Source organism: Daphnia pulicaria, chromosome 5 (assembly GCF_021234035.1).
Source record: "Daphnia pulicaria isolate SC F1-1A chromosome 5, SC_F0-13Bv2, whole genome shotgun sequence".
In the NCBI taxonomy this organism is placed as follows: domain Eukaryota; kingdom Metazoa; phylum Arthropoda; class Branchiopoda; order Diplostraca; family Daphniidae; genus Daphnia; species Daphnia pulicaria.
In genome coordinates this window covers 2055242-2079287 of record NC_060917.1, presented here as the reverse complement: position 1 = coordinate 2079287, position 24046 = coordinate 2055242, and the positions used below count along the sequence as shown (strand labels likewise).

At 44.0% G+C, this 24046-nt stretch overlaps 2 protein-coding genes across 4 annotated transcripts in view; one reads left to right on the top strand and one right to left on the bottom strand.

Moving 5' to 3' along the window:
- The window catches only part of LOC124341273 (probable endochitinase), a 168064-nt gene that overhangs the window by 55974 nt on the left and 88044 nt on the right, over window positions 1-24046 (top strand). The window lies entirely within an intron of this gene.
- LOC124341164 lies at window positions 739-22753 on the bottom strand. 2 transcript variants are annotated; one of them, XM_046794125.1, is made up of 6 exons: window positions 22162-22753; window positions 16653-16821; window positions 4699-4879; window positions 4361-4473; window positions 1763-2278; window positions 739-1273 (listed from the first exon to the last, which is right to left on the bottom strand). In XM_046794125.1, the coding sequence occupies exons 2-6, from the start codon at window positions 16687-16689 to the stop codon at window positions 948-950; spliced, it is 1173 nt and encodes a 390-aa protein (XP_046650081.1). In that variant the 5' UTR covers window positions 16690-16821; window positions 22162-22753; the 3' UTR covers window positions 739-947. The 2 variants fall into 2 exon arrangements, with proteins under 2 accessions (XP_046650081.1, XP_046650082.1); XM_046794126.1 differs by lacking the exon at window positions 22162-22753 and adding an exon at window positions 16930-17019.

Here is a 24046-nt window from a genome sequence, read left to right as displayed (position 1 = left end):
CTCTCATGGGAGGGGGTAGCGTGTTACATTTAGCCGCGGCTGACTCTTTTCTTTATAGCAAATAGATTGTCTCGTCTATATTCTTTTTTTTTTTCTTCGCCACTTTTCCTTTCATTTTTTATTTTGTTGTCTTTTTATTCTTGTTGTCTGTACCCCGCGCTCAGACTGAACAAAAGAAAAAAGGCCAAAAGTTTATTAATATTCAATATCTCCTTTTGTTGTCTGCTCCTTTTTTCCCCATCGTTCGTGTATAGGTCTGCGGCGCTCAACTTGCCAGCAGCTGGTATATAGCCTGTTCATTGTCAGATGGATCTTTTGGGGCGAATAGCATTAGAAGTAAACGGTCTTTATTGATTTTCCAATCACGCAACTTTGGCCGCTGACGGGCCTCTCTTCTCTCCCACCTAATACACTCACCATCATACCAACTGTCCATTTGACTATGGCGGCTGATTTAATTTCTGCGCGTGTATAACTCTGCCGAGCTAATTCTATAATAAGTCGACATTGGCGAAATAGACGAGGGCAAAAAAAGTGATCTATCCGTGCAGTGATGAGTTGGCACGTGGCAAATGCGAACCTCTTGACACGAAAATGACTGCGACGCAACTCTAAATCGCAGTTGATCATTAACGCGCGCAAAACCCACGTAACACGCTGATAATGAGCACTAAAACTGAAAAGGACAAAAGTCCTCCAAGTTTTCGTTGCGCTGGAAAAAAAAACAACAACTTTAAGTCGAGTGTGCAGCACTGCAATGTATTTAAATGATGACAAAGTGTTCATAATCATATATGAATGCGATATGGATAATAATATAATAATCATTTCTGTGTGTTGTATAATATATATGTATAAAATTCGTCTGCCGTTTTATCTTTCTCTTTTCTTTTCTATTTTTCTTTTTTCGTATAGATTGTGAAATGCTCAGATATAGTCTGCCATTTTCAGAACTTTGTCGAGTGGTACGTCAGCTGAGGATTGTCTCTGCGCCCGTCGTCGATGATGCACAGGGCTGGCTGTCGCGGGCTGATGTTGCTGCTTTGGTGATGTTGTTGTTGTTGCTGCTGTTGTTGGCGGAAAGCCGCCGTCTCGACCTGAAGCTGCTGCAAGTGCTGTCGAAGCTGAGCCTGCTGTTGGTTTAGCGAAGTGGTCCGGTTGTTGACGGAAGCCTCAGCCGTAGGATGACGATGGATGCCGCCGTTGAAATCCGCTTCGTACGGCGGCGGAGGCGAAGGATCGTCCCGATGGCGATAGCCTTGATGCCCGTGACCTGTCCAACGATCGGAAACGTATAAACACGATGCGTTCATATCGTCGATGGCCATTTGACACAGCGACACACACAACAAGGCTAATTATGCTGATTGAATGCGGAAACGGGACACGTTATACAAGTACTCCGATGAACCGGAAGGGGATTTCGGGATCGTAACTAAATGGAGCAGGGGCTTAAATTTCATGCGACATTTGCTAAGCAACGCTAAGCATCAGCGGAAGCGAGACAACCGAAACCAATTACGAGAGCTTCTCGTGAAATGTGTAGATATATATTAAATCTATAAATAGTAGTATTGATTAAGTAAAATGTACAACAACAGCCGAGGGAATAAACGGAATGAACCGCGTTATAAGTCCAGTTATAATAACATGGGCAACAGCGGCGGACTGATCCTTCTTATAGACTTGTACCGCGTGAATCACACAAGGACGGAGATCGGCTTATTTAATAGCAAAGAAAGCTTTGAACGCTTGACTGAACCTTGACTGGTGTTGGCCGGTATTCGGACGGACACAAGTTGGCTATCGCTTGCTGGGCTGTTGCTGCTGCCAATGACGGAAGGAGCCATACACGTCCGGGCTAAAGGTCGGCTCCAGTACAGATGATGGCAACCTCCTCCTAGCCGGCCTCCTCCGCCTCGCATCATCTCCGACTGGCGGTGGGCGGCGGCCGAGAGTTGATCAATGTTGGAAATGGGATTGCTGCCGCTGCCGGAGTCGGCGGCCGTCATCATCGCCACGGGAGACGGGCAATGGGAATCTGAAAGAGAGTAGAGGCTCGAAACGCCACCACCGCCGCCGCTCCTGTTCCGCGCTTCGCCGTCATTGCCGCCGCCATTGAAACTCTGGAAGCTGGTCGATGTCCGAGCGTCGTTGAAACCAATGGTCGCCGCCGGCCTGTGCTGCTGGTGGTTGGATTGTCCCGGACTTGACGTCGCCATAGTCGCCGGAACGTAGGTGCTCATCGTCGAGGAGCAGGGTAATCGATACAGAGGACCTGCCAAAAAATAAACCAGGATCCAAAGAGAAAGAAATCAAGAAAAGGAGTTTTTCAGCATCTTGCATAATCAAACAAGAAATGCTGATGGGAAAAATCAAAAGGCCAAAATTACGGGACGATTGGGACTTTGGGGAAGATTTATCACTTGCATCTTGGCTTCGCTTATGATCGTCAATCGATCCATCATCGATCACCGTCGCCATCAAAAGCCCAGCAAAGCCGTATATAGTCGATCGATTACCATCACCAGTCTCGGCTCAAAGTTACGTAGCAGTGCATGGGGTAGAGTGTAAGTCGCTCGGCGACAGACGTCGGTGACGTTGGCCAAAACCGAAAAATACGTGTGCATGCAAGAATTGGAAGCGGACAAGGAAAAAGAAAACGGGCGAACGAAAAAAGCAACACAAAAGAAACGAGAAACAAACGAAACAAAAGTAATAAAAATGGTCCAAACAAAAAGAATAGGAAAAAAAGAGAGAAACCAAACAATAGGATACGACTGTTCAGACACAGACGTATATGTGTGTGCTGTGCTGTGCTGTGTGTGGGTACATACAGTATGTTTGTTTTGTAGGCTAGGATACAGAGTGGTTGTTTCTGTGGATGAATGCCTCAATTTTCTACAACTGACGTGTATCCATGTATACGCGTTGTATACAGCCGGATGTCTACTCTATAGAGAAGAAGGAGCTCGCGTATGTACATCAGGATGGAGACGAGAAAACGAGAGCACAATAAGAGAGATTCTGGCGAAGACAAAACAACGGGCAATGACGAATGAAACCATCGGCGGCAATCCGATTTGTCGCCGTCCAACGAGCCGTTGTTCTAGACCCACAAAGCGCACAGAAAAGACCTGAATAATGTACAAACATGAAGAACTAACGCGAGCATCGACGACACTATACTGTATACATTTTAAATAGCCTCCCGTTTCCTCTGCTACTCACGGCCTGGTCTTTTATAATAGACTTGACGCCCACGTCTCACTGAGCAACTATGAGTCTTCCCGTTCTTCCACCCCTCGTCTTTTATCAACGCTCCCCAATTCCGGCGATGATTGGCGTGATATATCTCGGGATTAATTCGGTGTTCGCTTTCTCATCATCCGTCCCGCGATACAATCCCAAACATTGCCCCAATTCCCTGGCTCCATTATTTATATAGCTAGGCTGTGTACATGGATACCCTGGGAGCAGCAGTCTTAGATGCGAACGCTATGATGCCTCATAATCGTTATTATTAGATTCTTATATTCTAAATGTACATATATATACTATATAGATTCGGCGTGATGTACAAGTAGAAGCGGTTGACCCGCCCCTCTCATCTCTCTCTCTCTTTGCTCCAGCAGCCAACTGTGCCACACTGGTGTGCCATCCAGCGCAGTCAATTTGGATCGATCGCCCGCTGATGGGGTTGTATAGAAAGTTAAAATGACTTTTCTATTTTCTTTTCCTTTTTAGATCCTCCTTTTCTATTTATATCATTTCAAATTTCATTATGTACAGACTGAACGCGATATCTATAAGCGCTCAAAGTTGGTTGGGGTTAATGGGAAGAATCAGGAAGAGCGTTGGCGGCGGTTCGAAATAGGCGCCTTTTAGAATTGTATAGCGACTCTCGTCGGATTGTTGTGTGTGTGGGTTTCTTGACATTTCAATCAACTTTGCATACAAGGAAGGGAGAGAGAGAGAGGCGGCAAAAGCCAACATCCCGCAGAATTAGATCCACTATAACTGACGAGGGAGGGCTGTATAGGAAATTGTGTTTGCACAAAAAATCGTGCACCTAGAAATCGATTACATTTCTGAGCTTCGCGTTATTCGACATTCTAAGTATTACGTCTGGCCGTTCAGAAGATCGGACGGAAAAAAAAATAAACGCTAAAAGTCGAGAGGGGTAATGTGATATTACACTATTACGGAATGCTGTATACACACAGGCGCCCGACGCTTTTCAAATATCGGACGCCATTGAAAAACATCAAAGTCAAACAGAATAGGAAAACAAAATACAGTGCAGCGAGTATTTGTATTGGATGTGTACGTAGACTCTAGTATATTATATAGTATATACCTGGACGTCGCTTTTTATGTAAGAGGCAACCGGGGCAGACGAAGCAGGCGATCAGGATGAGTAACGTGATACCGGCCGCAACACCCAGAGTGATGGCCAGAACCAGCAGTAACCTAATCAAACACAAAATGGTATATGTAGATATATAAGGAAATGTTATTTCAAGAGTGAGAGAGCTGCTCGGGGGGAAATGTTTTGACAGGCAGACGATGAGTTGGTGAGAGAGAAAACGGAATAACTTACTGTATATATATACGTCATGTACATGTATATACGTCTAAGTGCTTGAAGAGGGGGGGAGGAAATAGGAAGGAGAATCGAACCGAGAAATAACTTACGGATCTTCAGGTAGAGGAGGTGGAGCTGTGGCGATCCTCAATTTACCCGAGCAGCAGTACTTGTAGTTTTCCGTTCCGCAACAGAAACCAGGAGTGGAGCCATCGAGCCAAGGGCACGGGAACCCCGTGTTCCACTTGCCAAATTGATCGATGTATCCCGAACAGAAATCCGCGTTCAGCACTTTGGGTTTAACACATAGATAATGAGAAAAAAAGAAAAAACGGTTAACGATCGAAGTGCACAGTTTATATTGCTTCACATATAGACACACTTAAACATTGAAATGATAACCTCTTATCGGCGATTGAGATATAAATCATCATGACAAAGTCGGTAGACGCGCCATCAACTCTAATTCGCTTATTTATTAAAGTTATTGTTGTTGGTATTATTTTTCTTTGAGTCCAGAGAGACGAACCGACCTGTCCACTGATGACAAATATATATATACGCGCGTGTGAGAGAGAGAAGGAAAAGAAAAAAAAACCCACCCACCACTTTCGTTTTCTTATTAATTACCGCTGGGACACCAAAAGTATATGGATCTCTATATCCCTCCCCCCACGAGCAGCTGGACAGATGGAAAAATGTGTTTGCAAAGGGGGATCGAGAGTGGGTAGATGGATGATGATGACTTGGCATCGTTATCCCCTCCCTTGTTGAAACAATCATTCAACACCCACCATAAGGAGAGGCAGCGGGCAGCAAATATCGGGAAATGAGTGCAACGCCCTTGGTTTTTAATGAATGTCGAACCACGACGGACCGGGGGACCTTATTCCACAACACAGAAGGAGACGACACGCGTATAGCCGAGCGTGTGAAAAACAAGTCTTGCTATATAGGTCTATATAATACTAAATTAGGTGAAAAGATCAAATCAACCTTTCAGCGCCTGCAATATATAAGTCAAGTCCATCTCAAGTTCTTGCGAGACACATTCCATAGCGCGGAAGTTCCTCTGCTCTAGTTCCTCTGCCAACAGATAACCTCTCTCCCATACATTACAAAGAGAATACACACACATATAATAGTAGTATACTACTAAGGCTAGCTACTAGTATACACTATACCGCAGTATATATATACAGCAGCATAAGCCAAGCCGACGCGAAGACATAAATCAAGGAAACGTATATCAGGCGGAATCGATAGCCCGAAAAGAACCCAGTGGAAATGACTATTTTTATTTATTTTTTTGTATTTTTTCGTCTATATTTTTATTTCATTTCTTTTCTTAATTTTCTTCTTTTTTGGGGGGAGATTCTTATATTCGATGCGATCAGTATATTTTCTCCCGTGTTAATAGCTTAATAATATATGTAGGAGGAGCTGGCGTCGTATATACACAAAAGCCGCGTCTATAGCCGACAACACGACTATATACACACACACAGGACGGACTTTATAAGAAAATAGAAGAACATGGAAGGAGACATGGAGACACACACAGGCGGAATAAAAGAAGAGCGGCGGCGGTGGTCGAGAGGGAGACAAACAAAAAATAAGGAAATAAAAAAAGAAAAGACGGAAGAAAAAGGAGGGTGCCGTTGACGCAACGATATCAATAAGGAGGCATCCTTTTTTGGCACTGATGTATCCGTGTCATTCCTTGCTGGCCTGGCCTGGCCACACCAGCCACAGAGCAGACCATCATCATCAGCTGCTGTGCTGTGTATAACTTTTGTTTGGTTTTTCTTCCGCTTGGATCGTTTTCTTTTGATTCTGTTATTTCTTTTTCTCGTCTATTATTCGCTCCCAATGTCTTAATATCATCTGAAACATATAATCCAACAAAAGACGGTGGTATATGTACTTTATCTGTTTGCATGCCACTGTAATACACTGCATTATACACGCGTAGCTGGCGTATACATCTTCTTCCAACGTAATTGATGCTTTCCAGAGTGGCTCACGTGTTTTTCGACCGCCCGCCCGTCAGAGTCCAAACTATACATTCGCCTAGAAGATGCAACTATGCATATCAAATTTCATTATGGATGCGAGAATAAGAGCGCTGCTCCCTTCTCTTTTTTTGTTTTTGATAGACATTTATACATCTCGGATCCATTATGCAATATCAAGTAACGTGCGCAGAGCGCAGAGAGGGCAAAATAATAAGACGCAAATGAGGTTAAGTAGTCGCATTCACTCATTACCGCCCGAGCTGGCCGTATCGAATTTCTTATTCTTTACTTTTATTTGAATCACAAGATTCTATCGTGTTTTTTTCGACGCGGAAATTTTCCCGTTATTTTATTAGACGCGAACGAAATTTCCCGCTTTGTGCAAGTGTGACAAATGGTGATGGCCAGACTCTCTGTTTCTATTAGCATTCATCGTTCTTCTTTGTTATTCAGTTGATTTGTCTAAATTATGACGTCGCATCGTATCAAATTTGTTTGGTTTTGTTTTGAAAAAATTAAATAAAAAAGGAATTTGGTGACGTGCGGACGTCATTACACGACCGACCGGACGGCAGCACATACACGACGACTCCATACGCTTCCTGTATAGTACAATATTATTATTAGAGAAGCTATACTATCCTTTTCCATCTTGTTGACGTCGTCGTCCGGCCCTGTTCCTCTTTTGGTGTCTTTCTATTTCTTTTCATTTTCCTGAATTCTTTTGAAAGGCAGCGAACCGGCATATCCAGCAGCCGTCCGTCTAACAGAGACCCTCCCCTAGCTACCATGTAATGCAGTGCTATTTATTTTGTGTACAGCGCGGTACAGCGGTATAGGAGAGAGTTATTTAGGCCTACAAACATGTTTGTGTGTCCAAAAAGGCTGCTGGCGGCGGCTATATAGCCTACGGTCTCTAAGCTCATCTGCTGAATGCTGCTGCTGCTGTTGTGTTTACGAGAAAATACGAGGCAAACTTTTCCGGCATAAATGGATGATTCTCTCTTCTTCTCTGCTTCGGCAGTCGTGCAGAAGAGACTGGCGTCTTCCGCCCGGCTCCGGACGACAGTCACGAACAGCCGAAACAACATTATGAAGCTCCAGAATATATAAGGGTGGCTGTAAACGACAGTCGTATAGGAGCACAGCACAGAGCGCAGCCCACCGTCGTCTTTACATTAGAGAGCGCGTCCGGCCTCGCGTCCCCCTTCGTATTTTCCTCCATAGCCACCAGCCAGAACCCAAGCGGGCCGCCGGGCCAGGCCAGCACTCGCCTGCTGCAGTTGCTTTTTTCTTCATAAATCAGATTGCCTTCCACTTGGTAGCCTTTCACCAACTCGGACTCTAAAGGGGCCTGTAATGGGCATGATAAATGGCACTCGCAAAATGGGCGAGGCAGGAAGAGACTAGACTACTATATAAGAGAATAATAAGCGCTATGCTCAAATAGGCAAAGCGCTCAAGGGGGCCGCTGCTGCTGAATGGGCCAACAACAACAACAAGAGGAAGAACCCAGGGAAAGATGGGCAAAACTTTGCGTCGCTATATAGCGCTGAACAGTCCAAAAGAATAGGCAACGACCTATTAGCAGTAGCACACCCTGAAGTCAATTTATTCAGTCTCATTCCCGGTAGGCGCGACGAGGATCGAATTTACAATTTTACTTTTGCCATTCTCCTCCTTTCTCTCTACTCAACGCGCAATTGTTGCCGAATGAGTCCGAATTTGTACGAATGGGACTCGTCGCTCCTGTCGCTTGCGCAAATACCAAAAAGTCCGTTTGATCCCGTTTTCATGCATGTACAGTACGTTCATACGTACGCGGAAAAGACAATAACGCCGACAAGATTAGAATGAAAACTTATTACCGTTCACAATTGCATTGGCGCATGGTGTACGCTATGGATGACGTTTATGTAAGTGTAACTTCCGCAGAGCGGAACTTATAGTTTTCTCATCCGCACAGCGATCAAACCTGGAGCTGCTCCGCGAGGGAACAACTTTCCAGGGGGTTCGGGGTGGTGCGGAGTGGGGGGACAATGTGAGATGGACGAGGTCTATAGTAAGGGGGGAGTCCCCGGCCATCATCCAACAGCTGGCATCATTAGTCATTTTTCATTTTCCGCTATTGCATTTATAGACGGGACGGCAGCTATATATACCATCCGATCCTACCTTTGACACACCACACGACTCCTCGACTAATCACCGGAAACGATACGTAACATGCGAGTCAAACTTGTGTGACTGAAACTTGGCTAAACGTGCATATCGCATATACACCCCCCGTTATTATCAAAGTTCGATCTTATCATCGACAGTGATTGCCAAAAAAAATGTCCTCACAGTTACATAATCCAAATGCCTCCAGCAAAGATAAGGGAGACAAATAATCGTGACAAAAAAAATTATTTGCAGTGATGGAACGGAATTCTCGATGGATCATTTTTTGTCTTTTAAAGTTGACCGCCATTTTCAAAAGGATGTGACTGAGATAAATAAGAAGCCATGTATTATATGGTGCAGTGTGAACAAAGAAGGGGAAATGTCTGACACATCAAACCCGTTCGATCAATAAGAAAAGAAAAAAGAAAATACCACGGAGCTTATACGCGACGATAAGAAGGTAGTAGACTGTGTAATAAATTATTATTAGGTTCAAGGAATACTATAATATACCGCTGGCACGCAAATGGACTTGAAAATATGTCGTCGGATTTTCATTTGACTCTCTGCTGTGAATGCGTTCACAGGCGGTTCAAGACCGCCGCCGATATGATGACAAATGGCCAGCGGATGAAAAGGCGACGGTACCGGAATGTGGACTCAATCATCGAAATCGGTTCAAGTCATGTTTGTCCCGCGGATTTTGAAAAGGCAAGTAGCCGAGAAGCCAATTCCCTTCAAGACGTGGGAGTAAATATACATAGTGGGTCGTGCAATCGTCACACGAAGAACCGGAACATAAAAAATGATAGAAAGTAGAGTCTGAAGATCAAGAGAGAAAATGGGAACGGACGACTATAAAAAAAGTGGGGGATGTCGACCGGAAGGAACTCAATTCGTTAATTATCCAAGACGGTGCTGATGGTGATTGACACAAACGGAGTCGTTTGCCGAAAAAGAGGATAGAAAAGAAAAGAATATTATCGATCTCTGATGTATACACGTATATGTATAGCTACCTCCCCCTCATCTCTTTCTTATATCATATTATCCCGGGTCTCGGGGTCTGTATTACGCATCGACTCCTGTCGGTTTGACCGACCACTTTTGTTATATTTTTTTGTCCTCCCACTCTTTCTTTCGATCGAGGAATGGCTGCTGCATGGTTGTTTGATCATCTTTGATAAGCCTCGTCTCTCTTCTCATTGTTCCATGACGGGGATCAGCGAATCAGCTACTCCGTGACCCGCGGTCATTATAATGACTGAATCAATAGTCCTTCATGCAGGTTCTAGGCTATATGCTCTGGACTTAAGGGCTTTCTTTTTCTCTCCTTCTCACTCCCACCGATTGCACCGATTCTATACTGCACTACAGGATTGCGGCCATCTATTTGCTACAAGTCTAACAAATTGAACAAATACACTTCAAAGGTTAAGAGACTGTATGTATACGCATCTGGTACTTTGGTACTTTACATTTCCGGTTATAAGAGGTGGGGGTGGGGTGGGAGATTGCAAAGAAGGAGCGATGAATCCTTGGGATCTTTCATGCTGATGGCTTGATTCTCATCAAGTTTCCTCATCTTTTTCTTTTTTTCGATTCGACGAGCTGCTGCCTTCGGATTTCTTCCTCGTGCGATCCTGATGACGGAGTGGAGTGCGCTTGTTATATCCTCTGGGCGTGCTGAACATCAGCAGCCACCCACACAAGACCCACCCACACCACCAGCACTCTCTTTCGCCAAAACTTGGCGAAAGAGAGAAAAGGGACCGATCCTCGTCTTCGGCTGGCCTATAGAATTGCTGAACATCAGCCCCCCCTTCTTTACATGTATTTTTTTTCTTTCTTTCTTCACAAGGATTTTCCTGTCTCCTTTTCCCTCGCAACTATATAGATTGCGTCGTGCAGACTTCATTGATAGCGGGTTGAAAAAAGACGACGGCTCTATATAAAAATCTCTTATGTATTTGGTTATATTTTTAGCCTGTTGGTATACACACAATATTAGTATCTTTGCATAAAAGGGAATGCAAAAGAAAAAAATGTGGAATAACATCTAAAGAATTGGCTCTGCGCTGCAGCAATCTGTTTTTTTTTCTTCTTTTCTCGGCGCGCTAGCACGTCAGCAGCCCAAGGTATGTATACATTTTAGCATCTAAGCAATATAATTTCGAGCTTCCGATTTCCTTCTACTTCTTTTTTTTTCTCCTCTATCCAAACTTTGAGCATCCAAACAGAAAATCTCTGCCATTTTCCCCTTTTTTTGAAATTCCTATTTATTTCCCCCACCGTCCTGGATACAAATTCCACGCATCCTGTTATCACGTGAAGAAAAAAAATAATAATAATAAAACTACACCCACGTATATATCTATACCCGTATTTTCAAGTTCTTGGCGCAATATTATAAGGTCCAATGATTTCAAAATGCCCTCCCTCCGGAAAATGAAAACAAAAGAGCCGCTGTGAAACTGATCGAAAGTTTGAACGGAGAGCAGAGCATAGTCGCAGTTTTGGTTTGCCTTGGATGAATATAGAACCGTTAATGCTGGATTATGGACGGCGCACAATATAACTATGACGCAACTTTTTCTTTGCTCATCCTCTCGACTTTGAACGAGAACGTAACCGGGACTCGAAACTTTGAGCCCAACTATAACTCTAAATAAATGAGCCAACCGGCTAAAAGCAGCTAAAAGTTAAAAGGGAAAAAACAAAAACAAGCTAGAGGGCTGGTTGTATATTATTAGTCGCTGGATGAAAGTTACTTGTGTTAAATTTTTCCGCGTCTAATCACTGTTTGCGTGTATAACCATTGGGAAAATCACATTTCATGTATTATATAGCTAGACTAGTTGTTTTCGTTCAAGATTTGTGCATGACTGATTTGATTCATTGGCGGGCGCTAGCCTCGGATATATAGCCAAGAACCATCGATGCAATCCGAGATACATCAGCCTGCAGTAGCGGCCCTTTTTACGGCTCCGACATTCCCGCAGAGCCCGCGTGACATTCTATCACAACAGTCAATCATATAGGGGACGACTGGTCTCGGGATGTATAGAAATGCTTTCCTTTTCTTTTCTTTCTTTTTTTGGCTGGCCTGTTCACAAACCCGCCAGTGTCCCCATCGTCTTGCCAATAATAATGGTGGAGAAACCGAAAAACAAAGCCAATAAAAACGGGAAAGAAAAAGGAGGAAATGGCCAGGAGGAGGGAACAAACAAAAAAAAAGAAATAAGAAACAAGTGAAATAACAAATCATAAAAACAGGACGCGGGTGTACTAGTATACAGTCTGAAAGAAAAGAAAACTTATCTTATTTCTTATTTTCCCTTTTTTCCTTTTTTTGTATAACCCTGGAAACACTCGATTGCGCTGCCGGGAATGCTATAGCGACATGGACCGAGGTTATATACATACAACGAGCCGCCGCCGACCGACCTATGTAACGCAATATATTTCTATATAGCCCAAGACAGTATATAGAGAGTCACATTTCTCTTGATACTCGTTGATGTAATTGTTGTTTAGGAGGACGGATTAGACGTATACCACCACCCACTGTACTGTATACATCCAGAGAGGCGGGTGAGGGGAATGATGACATGGACGAAATATTCACAAGTACCCTACTAAAAACTAGATAGAGCAACTTTTATTTTTTAATAACGTTCACAGTCTTTAAATGTATGGATATATAGAATATAGGATACACAGAGAAAATGCGTTGCCAACTTTCTCCGGTGGTCTCTAAACTCTGGAAAATAAAAACAACTTTCTTTCACGTTCTTCTTTTATTATTTTTCCTTTTTGTTTTGTTTTTCACATCCGAACGGAGGAAAAAAACAAAGTTGTGCCGTCCACTTTCGGCCCGCCACCACACGACGCTCTATTACATTTCTCTGTCGTCTGTTGGTTATTTTTCTTCTTGTTTCTCCTCGACTTGCTGCTGTGATGTCCAGCACATCTCCTTCTTTATTCCGTCTGGCGGATATTTTCTATATCTACTATATAGAGATACACATGTCCAGCGCCATATCGTTTTCTCCATTCCATCTCGTTTTCTCTTTCTTTTTCGCTTTTCTCTGTTATATACTTTCGATCTCTCTGTCCTTTATAGCCCTGATGGAACGCCATGGCGGGGGGGATATTTATATGTACGGGCGTACACAACAGCAAATCCACGTTCCGGTTCGGCCCGGCCCAAGTGGATTTCCCTTCAATAGACACCCATCTCCATGCTGGGAGAGGGGGTAAAATAAAAATGTCTTCTATATAGTATCGTCTGCTCCAGGAGCTTCAACGGCGGAAATCCTTCCTTTCCTTCGCATCTTGTCCATTTCTTTTTTTGCTCCACTCGAAAATAAAGAAAAGAAAAGTGCATTTTCTTCGTCAATGTTGGTTTCTCTATTCGCGTAGAGTGGAATAGAGGCCGTCCCAGTTCTTGTAGATCACAATCAAACGTACACGCCCACGGACTGGGATAATTTCAGTTCCTTTTCCCCTTTATTTTCACTTTTCCGTTCGTCCTAAACTATTTCACGGTATAACTATTGTCGACTGCTTTCTATCTATCCCTTTCACTGATTTCCTATTGTCTAAACTCAAAAAGGAGAAAAGAGTTCTCAGGAAAAACAAACTATACGGCTGCTGCTGGGACGACACAAAACACCAAGCGAAAGACAAGCCTGTTTGTTAATCCCAACATCGCAGCAACGAGTGAAATTGATTCTGTCTTCTAGTTCTCAGAGTCCTCAATTATGAAATGATTTACTCACGACGACGAACGACGACGAGTGGGCGAGGTTTTGTCATTTCTCCGGCATAATAAAGAAAAGAAAAGGGGAAGAAACGGAACGAATGGCAAAACCTTTCGGCGAGAAATGCGTTGGAACAAGGAAAAAAAGGAAGGATATAAGAAGTAAGAACAGAGAAATTCGCAGGAAGATGGTCGCGCACACAGGAACAGAAAAATAGAAGAGAAGGATCGAGCGGAAGAAGAGAAAGAAAGGCGCTGAGGGGTGGAGGAGAGATAGATAAGCCATGCACCGTCGAGATTGAAATGCCAAGCTGATTGAGTTTTATAAGGTTGTCCAATTTCAGATCCAATCTAAGAGGGAGGAGGACCTCATAAAGAAGCTCGAGCGAAAGAAGATGAAGAGGATAAATGGAGAAAGAAAGAAAAAAATCCCCGCCAACAGTGCAAGATTCAAAAAGCCAAGAAGAAGAAGAAGTTGTAACCGTTTCGGGAGCAAATCACTAGCCTCTGGGGACCCGCAGCACGCGCCTCTCAACTGTATAGGAAAGACTCTGCGCGTATATATACGACCGCCGGGGCCAAAGATCCTTATCGCGGCCGAGGAGCGAGCGCTAGCTGGGCGTGGGCCAGCGAATCTTTGGTGAACAATCATCGACTATATACAGTCAACTCGTAAATTCGCTGCGCCGTCCATCTCCAACACAAAGTTTTCAACCAGGTTTTTTCTTTTTCCCCCTTTAGACGGCCGAGGACACACATAGTTCCATCAACTTTCTTCGCAGCCGGCCGCCACATACGCTCCTGTTTATGTGTGTGTGTGTGTCAGCCCATTGGCTCCTTTGATAATGTGGTCATAATATAAAAGAGCCGACACTATTCTTCCTCCCACTCTCTTTTCCGCTTCTTCTTCTTCTTCTTCTATATGTAAATGTCCAGATGCGGCTTGCGAGTTTTCCCGCCATGCAAATTTTCGTGGTGTTTCACGCCGAAAATCTGATTCTTCCCCTTTTAACTTGTTCCCTCGCCCCCTCTTCTTCTTCTTCAAACCGGGTCTGCGCCACTAGTTGTTACACGCTCAACTTTTCCCTGGGTTTTGGGCTCCTTGTATTTATATATTCCAGGAGCTTTGAAAAGAAACCACCAACGACCCAAATGTATATGATGTAGTTCTACTACTCTTATAAGAGCAGATGCGAGTCAAAGTTGCAAAAATCGATTTTCATCCGCCGGCAATTCTCTCTCGTATGTCTCGTGTGTCTCCTTTATTCTTCGTTGGAAAAAAGTAAAAAAGGGCCAAAAGAGAATTGGAAATAGACGTTGGCAAATGGCAATGTCTTATATTTCTTTTTTCTCCTTCTTGACTGCTGCTGCCAGCCTCTCTTGTATCTAGTGCTTTTGTACAGTCAGTCTAGAAGATGGAGAGATCCGCAGTACGCCCACAATCGAAGAGCCGCTCCAATTTCCTGGCCCATTATTTCCCTTCGGAGTTGTCGTCCCGCGCCGCAGCGCTCCACAGTGCAGCCGGAATTTCTTATATACGGGAATACGCACATACGGATTGGATTGTCACCCAAGCGTTCAAAGGCCAAGAGATGAGTGCCTCTCGCCGTATAACTACATACTATACACAGTGTCGCCCCTCATGTTTTATTCCCCAATTTATTTTTTTCTTTCATAGAGACACAAAGAAACAAACTATAATGACGACCGATTTGAATAACATCCGGAGCCATAGACACGGGGACTATAATTCTAACTGATCAAATGAAATGAGACGTTGTGGTTGGATAAAGAAATAGAGAATGGAGATGGGAAAGAGATGTGATGGGTTTTTGTTTGGCTTTGGGGACTTGGTATGTGGTAGTATATGGCCCGATGATGTGGAAAAAGCACGCACACATATAGACGTAGATGTGTGTGTGGCGAAATACTCTACGGAATTGAGATTGGCTGATATCCATCGGATGCGATGCGCCAGAGCTCGTGTTAGCCGTGACAGCTGACAGGCAGCTCGTCGCGCTCGGTCATTCGAATCCTGATCTGAATGCAAATGGACGGGATCGTCGGGAATTATTTAGGGCGGCTGGTTTAGCGAGATCCTGAGAGCTGGATACACTTCACCGATTCCAGTGGCGGCCACACCAGTATATAACAGCAAAAATAAAGAGTTATCGCATTTCTTTGGCCTGGTTCCCAATTTTTCTTCAATTCTTTTTCTATTTGTCCGTTTATTATATTTCGCCCTAGTTATTCTTCCTCTTGTACATCAATATATTTCCCCTTTCTCAAAGAACAAGTTGATTTCGCCACAGGGATTTTTCATATATGTATTACGGTTCCCTCCGCGGCGACTTTGATTTTCTTTTATGGATATATACGTTCCGGGAACTGCGGTGATTTTCTCGGTCCAAAAACAAACAAACAAACAAACAAAAACAAGCAAACATCGACTTCAAAGAGAGAGTGATGAGTTTTCTTAAACCAAACAAAATTTCCTGATGACTTTTCTTCTTTCAGGTGTGTGTCACGGTCTTGTGCGCATGGCGATTCCCTACGTAGATATATAGTCCATGAAAAGACTTTTCTTTTCTTGGTCCTGATGCCTCCCCCCTTGAAAAATTAAAAGAAAAATCTAATCTTTTTCGTCCAATCAGCTTCTTTCTTTTGTCTTGTTCTCGGCGTGCTGGAAACACGTACCGGGGGCCCAGCAGTTTACCTTTACGTCATCATACTATACACGTTGGCCAACAACACGCATGAACATGCAACATCAACTCAGCTCTGCTGAACTGCTGTTCGATATTTCATTAAGGTTAATGGGCGCTGGGCGCTACGGAAATCCTCGCGGGGGAGTGTCTCTATTCTCTCCCGATGAAAATGAAAAAGATCCACCCCACCCCTCCCCACATTACGTTGAGTGCGCACACGACATGAAAAAGTCCGTCTGTATACGGTCACATCGACTTCCAATGTGTACCCAATCACAAATGATGTCAATTCTTGCTTGTCGCCCATGTCTCCTCTTCTCTTTTGTTTTTCGATCGAATTATTTTGAGGCGTGGCACGTTGGAAATTTAACTAAGTGGGGGAACGGTAAAACCCATAAACGACTTACCTTCGTGACTTTGATGAAGAAGTGGAGACACGGCCATGTTGCTGTGCGGCTTACCCTCCCGGGCTCCCGGCAACTTGTCTGCCAAATGAACCGAAGCCGAAAAGTTCGTTACGCAAGTGACAGAACTTTGACGAGCAGAAGATTTTTCTTTTTCACCGTCCCTGAGTCCCTGAGAAAAGACAAATTTCAAAGATCAAATTTGATTCCACATAATTCCAGGAACAGTACTCTGTGACTCTGGCGGCAATGAAATGGAAAATACAGGAGCGCAAATTACGTCATTTAATATGGTTTTATTCAAAGCTGGTTAATTTAATGGAGTTCCATCGCGGTGAAGATCTCCACCACTTCTAGAGGTAGAACGAGTACTACGGTACTACTCAAAAAGAAAGTCAGATGGCCGCCATACGTGTATTTGTGTACGATCGCTCACAATTTCCCGTGGCTTTTCTCTATTGTTCGTTTATCAAAAGGCAATGGATCCCATTGAATTCTTGTCTCGATTTTTCCCCCCCGCGGAGATGTTTTCCATCTCACGTCTATGTATATAGCCATAAGCCATCATTCGATCTCCCGACCACGCTCACTCTTCTTTTCTTCTCCGTGCTGCCGTGGATGGATATCTCTATGTACCACCAGAAACCCAGCTCTTTTTTCTTGATTCTTTCAGACTTTTCCACCATTTTTTTTCTTCTATTGAATTCGCTCCTGAATTATTCAAAAGAAAGGATATACATACTATACTGCACCGTGTGTGTGTATATATATAGCCCTGAAGGCTGGTTGCCTCTCCTATATAGGATGGATGTGTGTATATACCGGTGGTCGTGTCAAAAGACCAGTAGGAGCCTGGCGCGTATAAGTCCCGCGTCTATACACATCGCTCCTGTATATGATTGCCTTACTTTGGGCCTCAAGGTTTCCTATAGATTTTCATTCAGAGCGTCGGTGACCTTTCTCCGCCTCTTTTATTCTAATGCTGCGCTAGTGGGGGAGCTGTGTTTGCATGTGACGTTTTTTCATCTTGGGCTCAGACCCACTGCGGCGCAGGAAACTGGTTTCTTAGAAGAAGAAAAAAATGAAAATCTCGCCATAACCGACAAAACGAAACTATTGACGACGTCGTCACCAACTCAGCACAAGTATAACGTACGTAAAAGTGCTACAGCGACTTTGACGACATTTCAACGAGCTCTTTCCTTGTTCGTATAACGCACACACACACAGGGATGATGATGCTGCTGCCTCTCTTATTCCGATTGTGAATAATATAATATATAATGATGGGGGCGACCGAATGATGTTGATCGTTATTTTTTAGCTCGTTGATTATCATCGAATAAAGCTATATACGGTAACTTTGCGCACTCTTCCGCATGAAGTTGCATTTTCAAACGACTTTTGTGTATATCGTTATTCTCTCTTTTTCTTCCGCCTTCTCTTATATTCTTATATATGAATAGCCGGAATTGAAACCCACACAAAGAGAGCTTGGCTGGCTTCTATTTCATCCATACATGTTTTTGTATTTCTGCTCGACATCACAGACGATTAAGTTGATGTCTAAACATATCTATACGGGGACCTAACGTAAGCCAACAGCCTCACTATATAGCTATTCTATATAGACTATGTATATGTATAAGAGGGCTGTCTCTTCTTTGGGCGGGTCTTTTTATGTGCGTTTTGTCATAGAAACTTGTCATCGCACAGTAGTCGCCCGTATCGTGGAAACGAAAAAAAAAAAGACAACAACAAAATGTAAATGTAAACTCGTCGATTGGCTCTTCTATACACAGGACTGAAAAATCAATTTTTCAGACGACTGCTATAAAACTTTTGGTTTCCCGTCGTCGTCGCAGTAATGAGGTTTTCCCCATTTTTTTTTCTCCCTACACAAATCAGTAGCTTTTGCTGTTCCAGTAGTATATAGGCGAGATTAGTCCAATTACACGGTCTGCGTGGATTTTCTTGGAAATTGTTATTAGCCAGGACGAGAGAGAGAGAAAAATGGAAATCAACCAAATTGAAAAAGAAGGAGGAAGAAGCCGGACCCACCGAACTCCCGAGCGAAAAAAAAAGAACATTGATGAGCTTAAAACTACCAGACACAGAAGAAGAAGAAGATGAGAAAACGTCCCTATATATCCCCTGCCCTTTCTCTATTCTTTTGTTGTTGTTGTTAATTCTCTTGGCCTGCCGCACCAGAAGATTATCTGCAATCACGAGCCGTAATCCCTTGGCCATGGTTTGGAAATGAGGGCCCCCCCACTAAGTTAGTAGCAATGGTCTATACTAGCTATGGCTTTTGGGGTTGGTATATATCACCATCATCAATGTGGTGACGACGAGCTGCGGAACGCGTCGTGGCTTTTCTCGCTTACGTATTATTCTGTTGACCGAAAAGAAAAAGAAAAAAAAAGACAGCTAGGCACACCAACCTATACTTGACTGGTTGGCTGTAGAGAAAATCCCATCCACTGCCTGTCTCTTCAGCTCCCTTTTTCTCGCGATCCTTTTTTCTTTTCGTCTCTATATAACACAGCACGGACGATGGCCCAATCTCTTATTGATCCATGATTGACTCGAGCTTCTTTTTTTTCTTTCTTTCCTTATATTCCCTTTTTTTATCGGAACGGGAGCTGATGTAATATGAAAACAGAGCGCATAGAAAACCCTCCAGCAGGATTCCGGCCGGCAGGATCGGCCAACGTGAGAGTCTAAGTAACCTAATCTCTGTATATATATTGACTGATGATGTCGCCCTTTTGTCGGCTAAACGACTGCTGCCCAGTGAGCAACAAAAGACGAGATGCGCCATAGATGCGCATTTTTTTTCTTCTTTTTTGGCAAAAGGCACGAGACATGTCATGAATGACACGGGCGACATGGGCGGTGCGGTAGGCGAAAATAGATCGTCTGTAGACACTGATTCGATTTAGCCGTGCCTCCTGCATACTGTGCGTTCCTGTTGGCCAAAAGTTCTGCCAACGCGTCCGTCGGGGGAGAAATGAAATGGCGGCGATTTCAAAAATCTCCAATCCCCGCACTGCAGAGAAACGCTCCCCCCCAAAAAATAAACAAGATGAGGAAAGGAAGCACATACAAGCAACACGTAAATACGTCTCTTTACAACGTTCATGATCACGATATATTATAACCTGCCAAATCTGAAATTCAATATTCGTTGCGCAACATCGTTGCGCGCTTCTATATTGCGGGGGGTTTCCATTCTTTCCCTTTGGCTATTCTTTCTCACTGGCTGGTGGCCAGCCCACATCGTGACAGCCAAACCCAAGCACCCCTCTTTTCCAGCAGGCTCACGTGCATTTGTGAGATGACAAAAATAATTATAAGAAGGAACTCGCAACGGCGAGGCTTTGAAGCCATCAGCTTTTTTTTGATTTCTTGTTGTGATGCTCTTGTCATTTTTTCCGTCTCCGCTCGGAAGCGGGTCCCTCATTCCAGCAGGCAGTGAATATTGGGACTGTCACCTTGGCTACGGTATACGTTCGTCTTCCTTTCTATATAGACTTGAGCAATATTCCAGCCCTTTTCCAACAAAGAAAACAAAATAAAGATTCATCTCTCCAAGTCTGTGCCATAGCTACAGTATAACGTTTCTTCTGTTTCTATTGCGTTCGTCTTGTTGTATTTGTTTTCCAGAGCCAAAAGCGACGGGCGGGGAGTCGAGCAGCTGCCGACATTCCGTCTCTATTTTCATCGATATGCTTTTTGGGTGTATGGATAAGAGTAGCAGAGCAGAGGCCCAGGATGAAATGAAAAAGGAGAAGATAATAGAATAGACGAAGAAAGACACTGACGAAAATGAAACTCGGGAGACGTGCTGGGCGCCACATCTTCCATCGCTGCAATGTGCAACCAAACAGGAAGAAGAATATCTTGAAAATAAAAGTAGAGAGAAAAATGTCCGGACCCCCCTCTAAAAAATAAAATAAATGAAAACCAGTGGGGAGGATCTGTGAGCGTGCACGAGTTTCGCCGACAGACAATTTACGGCGTTCAGGATAGGCCGGCGAAAGCAAAAAAAAAAAGACCTGACAACATATTGAGACACGGCTGGCTCACATATTTACAGGCGCAGTCCTTAAACAACGTCCCTAATGCATATCGCTTATAATAAGACACGGCCGACGGTTTTTTTTTACTCCCGTTTGTTTGGATTGGTGGCTGGATTTGTTCTCCTCTTGTTTTTCTTTTCACTTCAGGATTATAGACACCACTCTCCGTTCAATCCCTCTCTGCTCTTTGGCATTATTTCACGTCTAATCCTCTTCTTTCTTTCTTATACGACTGTGTTGCCCTGATCATCCGCGATGGAACTCTTCGAACCTCTTTTCTTCTTTATTTTGCTGAACGGATATTTGCTGGATTAGTGCGACTGCTGTTGGCAGAGACGTTAAGACGCAGAAAAAGGAGGTGAAATGGATGTGAGTTGCTTCCATGACAACGCTGCCGTTGAGCAACTGGAAACGATCGGGAGAGGTTGTTGCTGTTGCTGTTGGTTGCCGTCGAGCAACAGTCGAGGTCGCTTTTCAAAATAGAAACAAACGCGCAAGGAAAAAGAAAAAAACGAAGAGCGGAAGCACATACACACACACAAAGAAGGGGAGTTGCGCATCTCTCTCTCTTTCGGAGTAGTGGTGGTGGGGGGGAAAAACAAGAAAAGAGGAAGAAGAAGAAAATAGCTGCTGAGCACTGCCGGTGTATTTCAAGCGGTGGCAACGGCGGTGAGCGTCGTTTTCCTTTCGCTTCACTGTACTACGGCCACCACCACCAGACGACAAACACTCGTGTTACACATTCCGAACACGCGTTCCAAAAACTAAGAAATCATTGTGAAAAAGGAGGAGCGCAACGAAAACCAGCAAACCGGTTTTTCCCTTTCAAGAAAACGGATGTAACATATTTCGTATTCAAAATCTTCTTCCGCTTTCAAAAGTTATAATTAACTGAATCAAGATATTTTGGACAACGGTCGTCCCGCCGCCACGTCTGTCCAATAGTTTTGACGTCGCTGTTCTATATTAGCGTGCCTTACTTTTGCTTCGAGTGTGTGGGTTATATGTTTATATCATTTTCCAGGAATGAAAGACGTCGGAGAGTAGATAAGATGGAGAAAGTTACAGATTGCTCCTGCGTGATATCCTGTCTACACCGCTCCTGTGTTGTTGGTGGGATGCTTGCGGCACAAATCCTAGTGCATAGGGGGGTGCGGCGCTGAGTCTGTATCCACTTCTCTCGTTATGTACACCCAGTAAGAAGAATTGCAGACAGCAGACAAGGGAATATAATAAAGAACGACCCGAGCCAAATAATGACTCGCCATTTCCTGCCATTTCCCGATTCTCGTTTGTTTTTTTCTTTTTAAACCTTTACATGCATACTCTACCGTACTCTTTTCCATCGACACAATCACCCCCTCAAAAAACGCAACCCCCCGTCGGAGAAAATAATTCAAACAGCGGGAAAAAAGCAGACGACTTACAAATTTGATTTCGCCGGCCGGCGTGTATAGGAGTTTATATTAAGAAAAAGAGTCAACACGCGAACCACGGCGGGGAGCACAATTCACAGAAAATCCGGTGATGTCATCGGGGTCCTCCTCCTCCTCTGCTCCTCCTCAATATAGATACGATTTGAATGCAGTGGTGGCTTCTTTAGAAGAGGCGCGAGAATAGCTGGTTGTTGTGAAACACTTAAACGCAAATGACGTTGACGGGTCTTCTCTCTCTCCCTTTTTCACTAACAGGATTTCACGCAGTTGAGCCTTTTGGAAAATCAACGTGAATAAATACCCCACGGCGCACTTTGCCAGCACGTTCGTTGCACAACTTTTTGAATCAGAGCATCAGCCAGCAGCGCACATATGGCTCGAAATGCAGGAATTCCTTATAAAAATGCGACGGCTAGGAATATCAGGATTGAATGGACGCGCGGGCGGCAAAGTACACAAGAAAAGTAGTTATTTGCAAGACACGGAGGGAGGTAGCGTCGAGACGCGTTGGTTCTTTGACATGCCCCGACACAGTACTGAGACTGCCAGTCGCAAGAATGAAAAGCTTATAGATTCATAGTGCACCAGACTAGCGCTAGAGCCGGCAGCAGCGCTATAAGGGCGCGCCTTCAGCAGACTTTCCTCCTAGCTAGTCTGTCCCCGTGGAACGCGCCTGCGCTCCTGCGAAGTTGAAGCTTCATCCGTTCAAATATCCAGCCCTCTCTCCTCGGTGCATATGAATGTTTTTGTCTTTCTTTAAAAGAATGAAAGAGAGAAAAAAAGGAATAATATCATATTACTGGCCGACAGAAGCGCGCGGAACGATTTCAAATCCTATATGTATGTATTCAATCTATTGAAAATGCTGGGGCATGACGAGACGCACCGATGGTTATAGGAAAAGGATGGCGAGAACATCTTGCACTCGGCCTATATAGGCAGACCTTTCGTCGCTTTATGATGGTTAAAAGTAATAATATGTCGTGTACATATGAATGAATTTTTCAAATTTAAAAATACGGTAGTATATAGATATTGGTCGGAGTTTGTTCATGTTTTAAAAAAGAGACTCGTAGGGGGGGGCCCGGCGAAATTGAGAAAACGAAAAAAGCGAGGAGGCAAACAAATCTAAAAATAGACCAAAAGGGAAAAAGTCGAGCCTATGTCAAACAGACCCGTGGCTTCTTTGATTGGCTTCTTTGACATTTCCCATCTGTAGGCGATCTTGTCGAATTCCTTGTTCTCCCGTCATTTATTTCACGACTACACACAGCCCCTCTTACACAGCCTCTTCCGCTAATGAATTTCCATCCGTCATTTTGGGGTTCGAAGCTCTTCTTATTCCAGCCTGTGCAATAATTCAACTACAACACACAGTCCTCCTCTGGAAAAGCGTGCCAACTTTCGGGTCAGCCGGAATGTGTGTGTCCTATCCAGTGCATCACAATATGCTTAGAACTGCGTTATAGTGCACGATGTACAGGATGAAGCTGCTGCGCATTAGTGAAGGTGTTAGGGAAATGGATATCAAAACTTTGGTCACCAGGAAAAGGAATTGAAAGTAGCGCATTATGAGAATTTGAAATTGGAAAGGTAACATGGAAGCGCTTTATATAGGAGAAAGGAGGAGCCATATATGCACGAGGCATAATATAGTACTGCATAGTCTCGGATATACATGTGTGTGTGTGTGTTTGAGGCAGCTGTGTACGCCAAAGTCGTTTGAAATGCGACTGTGTATGGGCCGTCGACGGCTGTCATTTCCGTTGAATATTCCGATGGCTCTTCCTCGCCGACTTTGCCAGCCCCAGCCCCGCGTCTCGTTCTGCTTTTCCTCTTCCTTCCAGAGTGGAATCGGCACTCTTTGTGCCATACA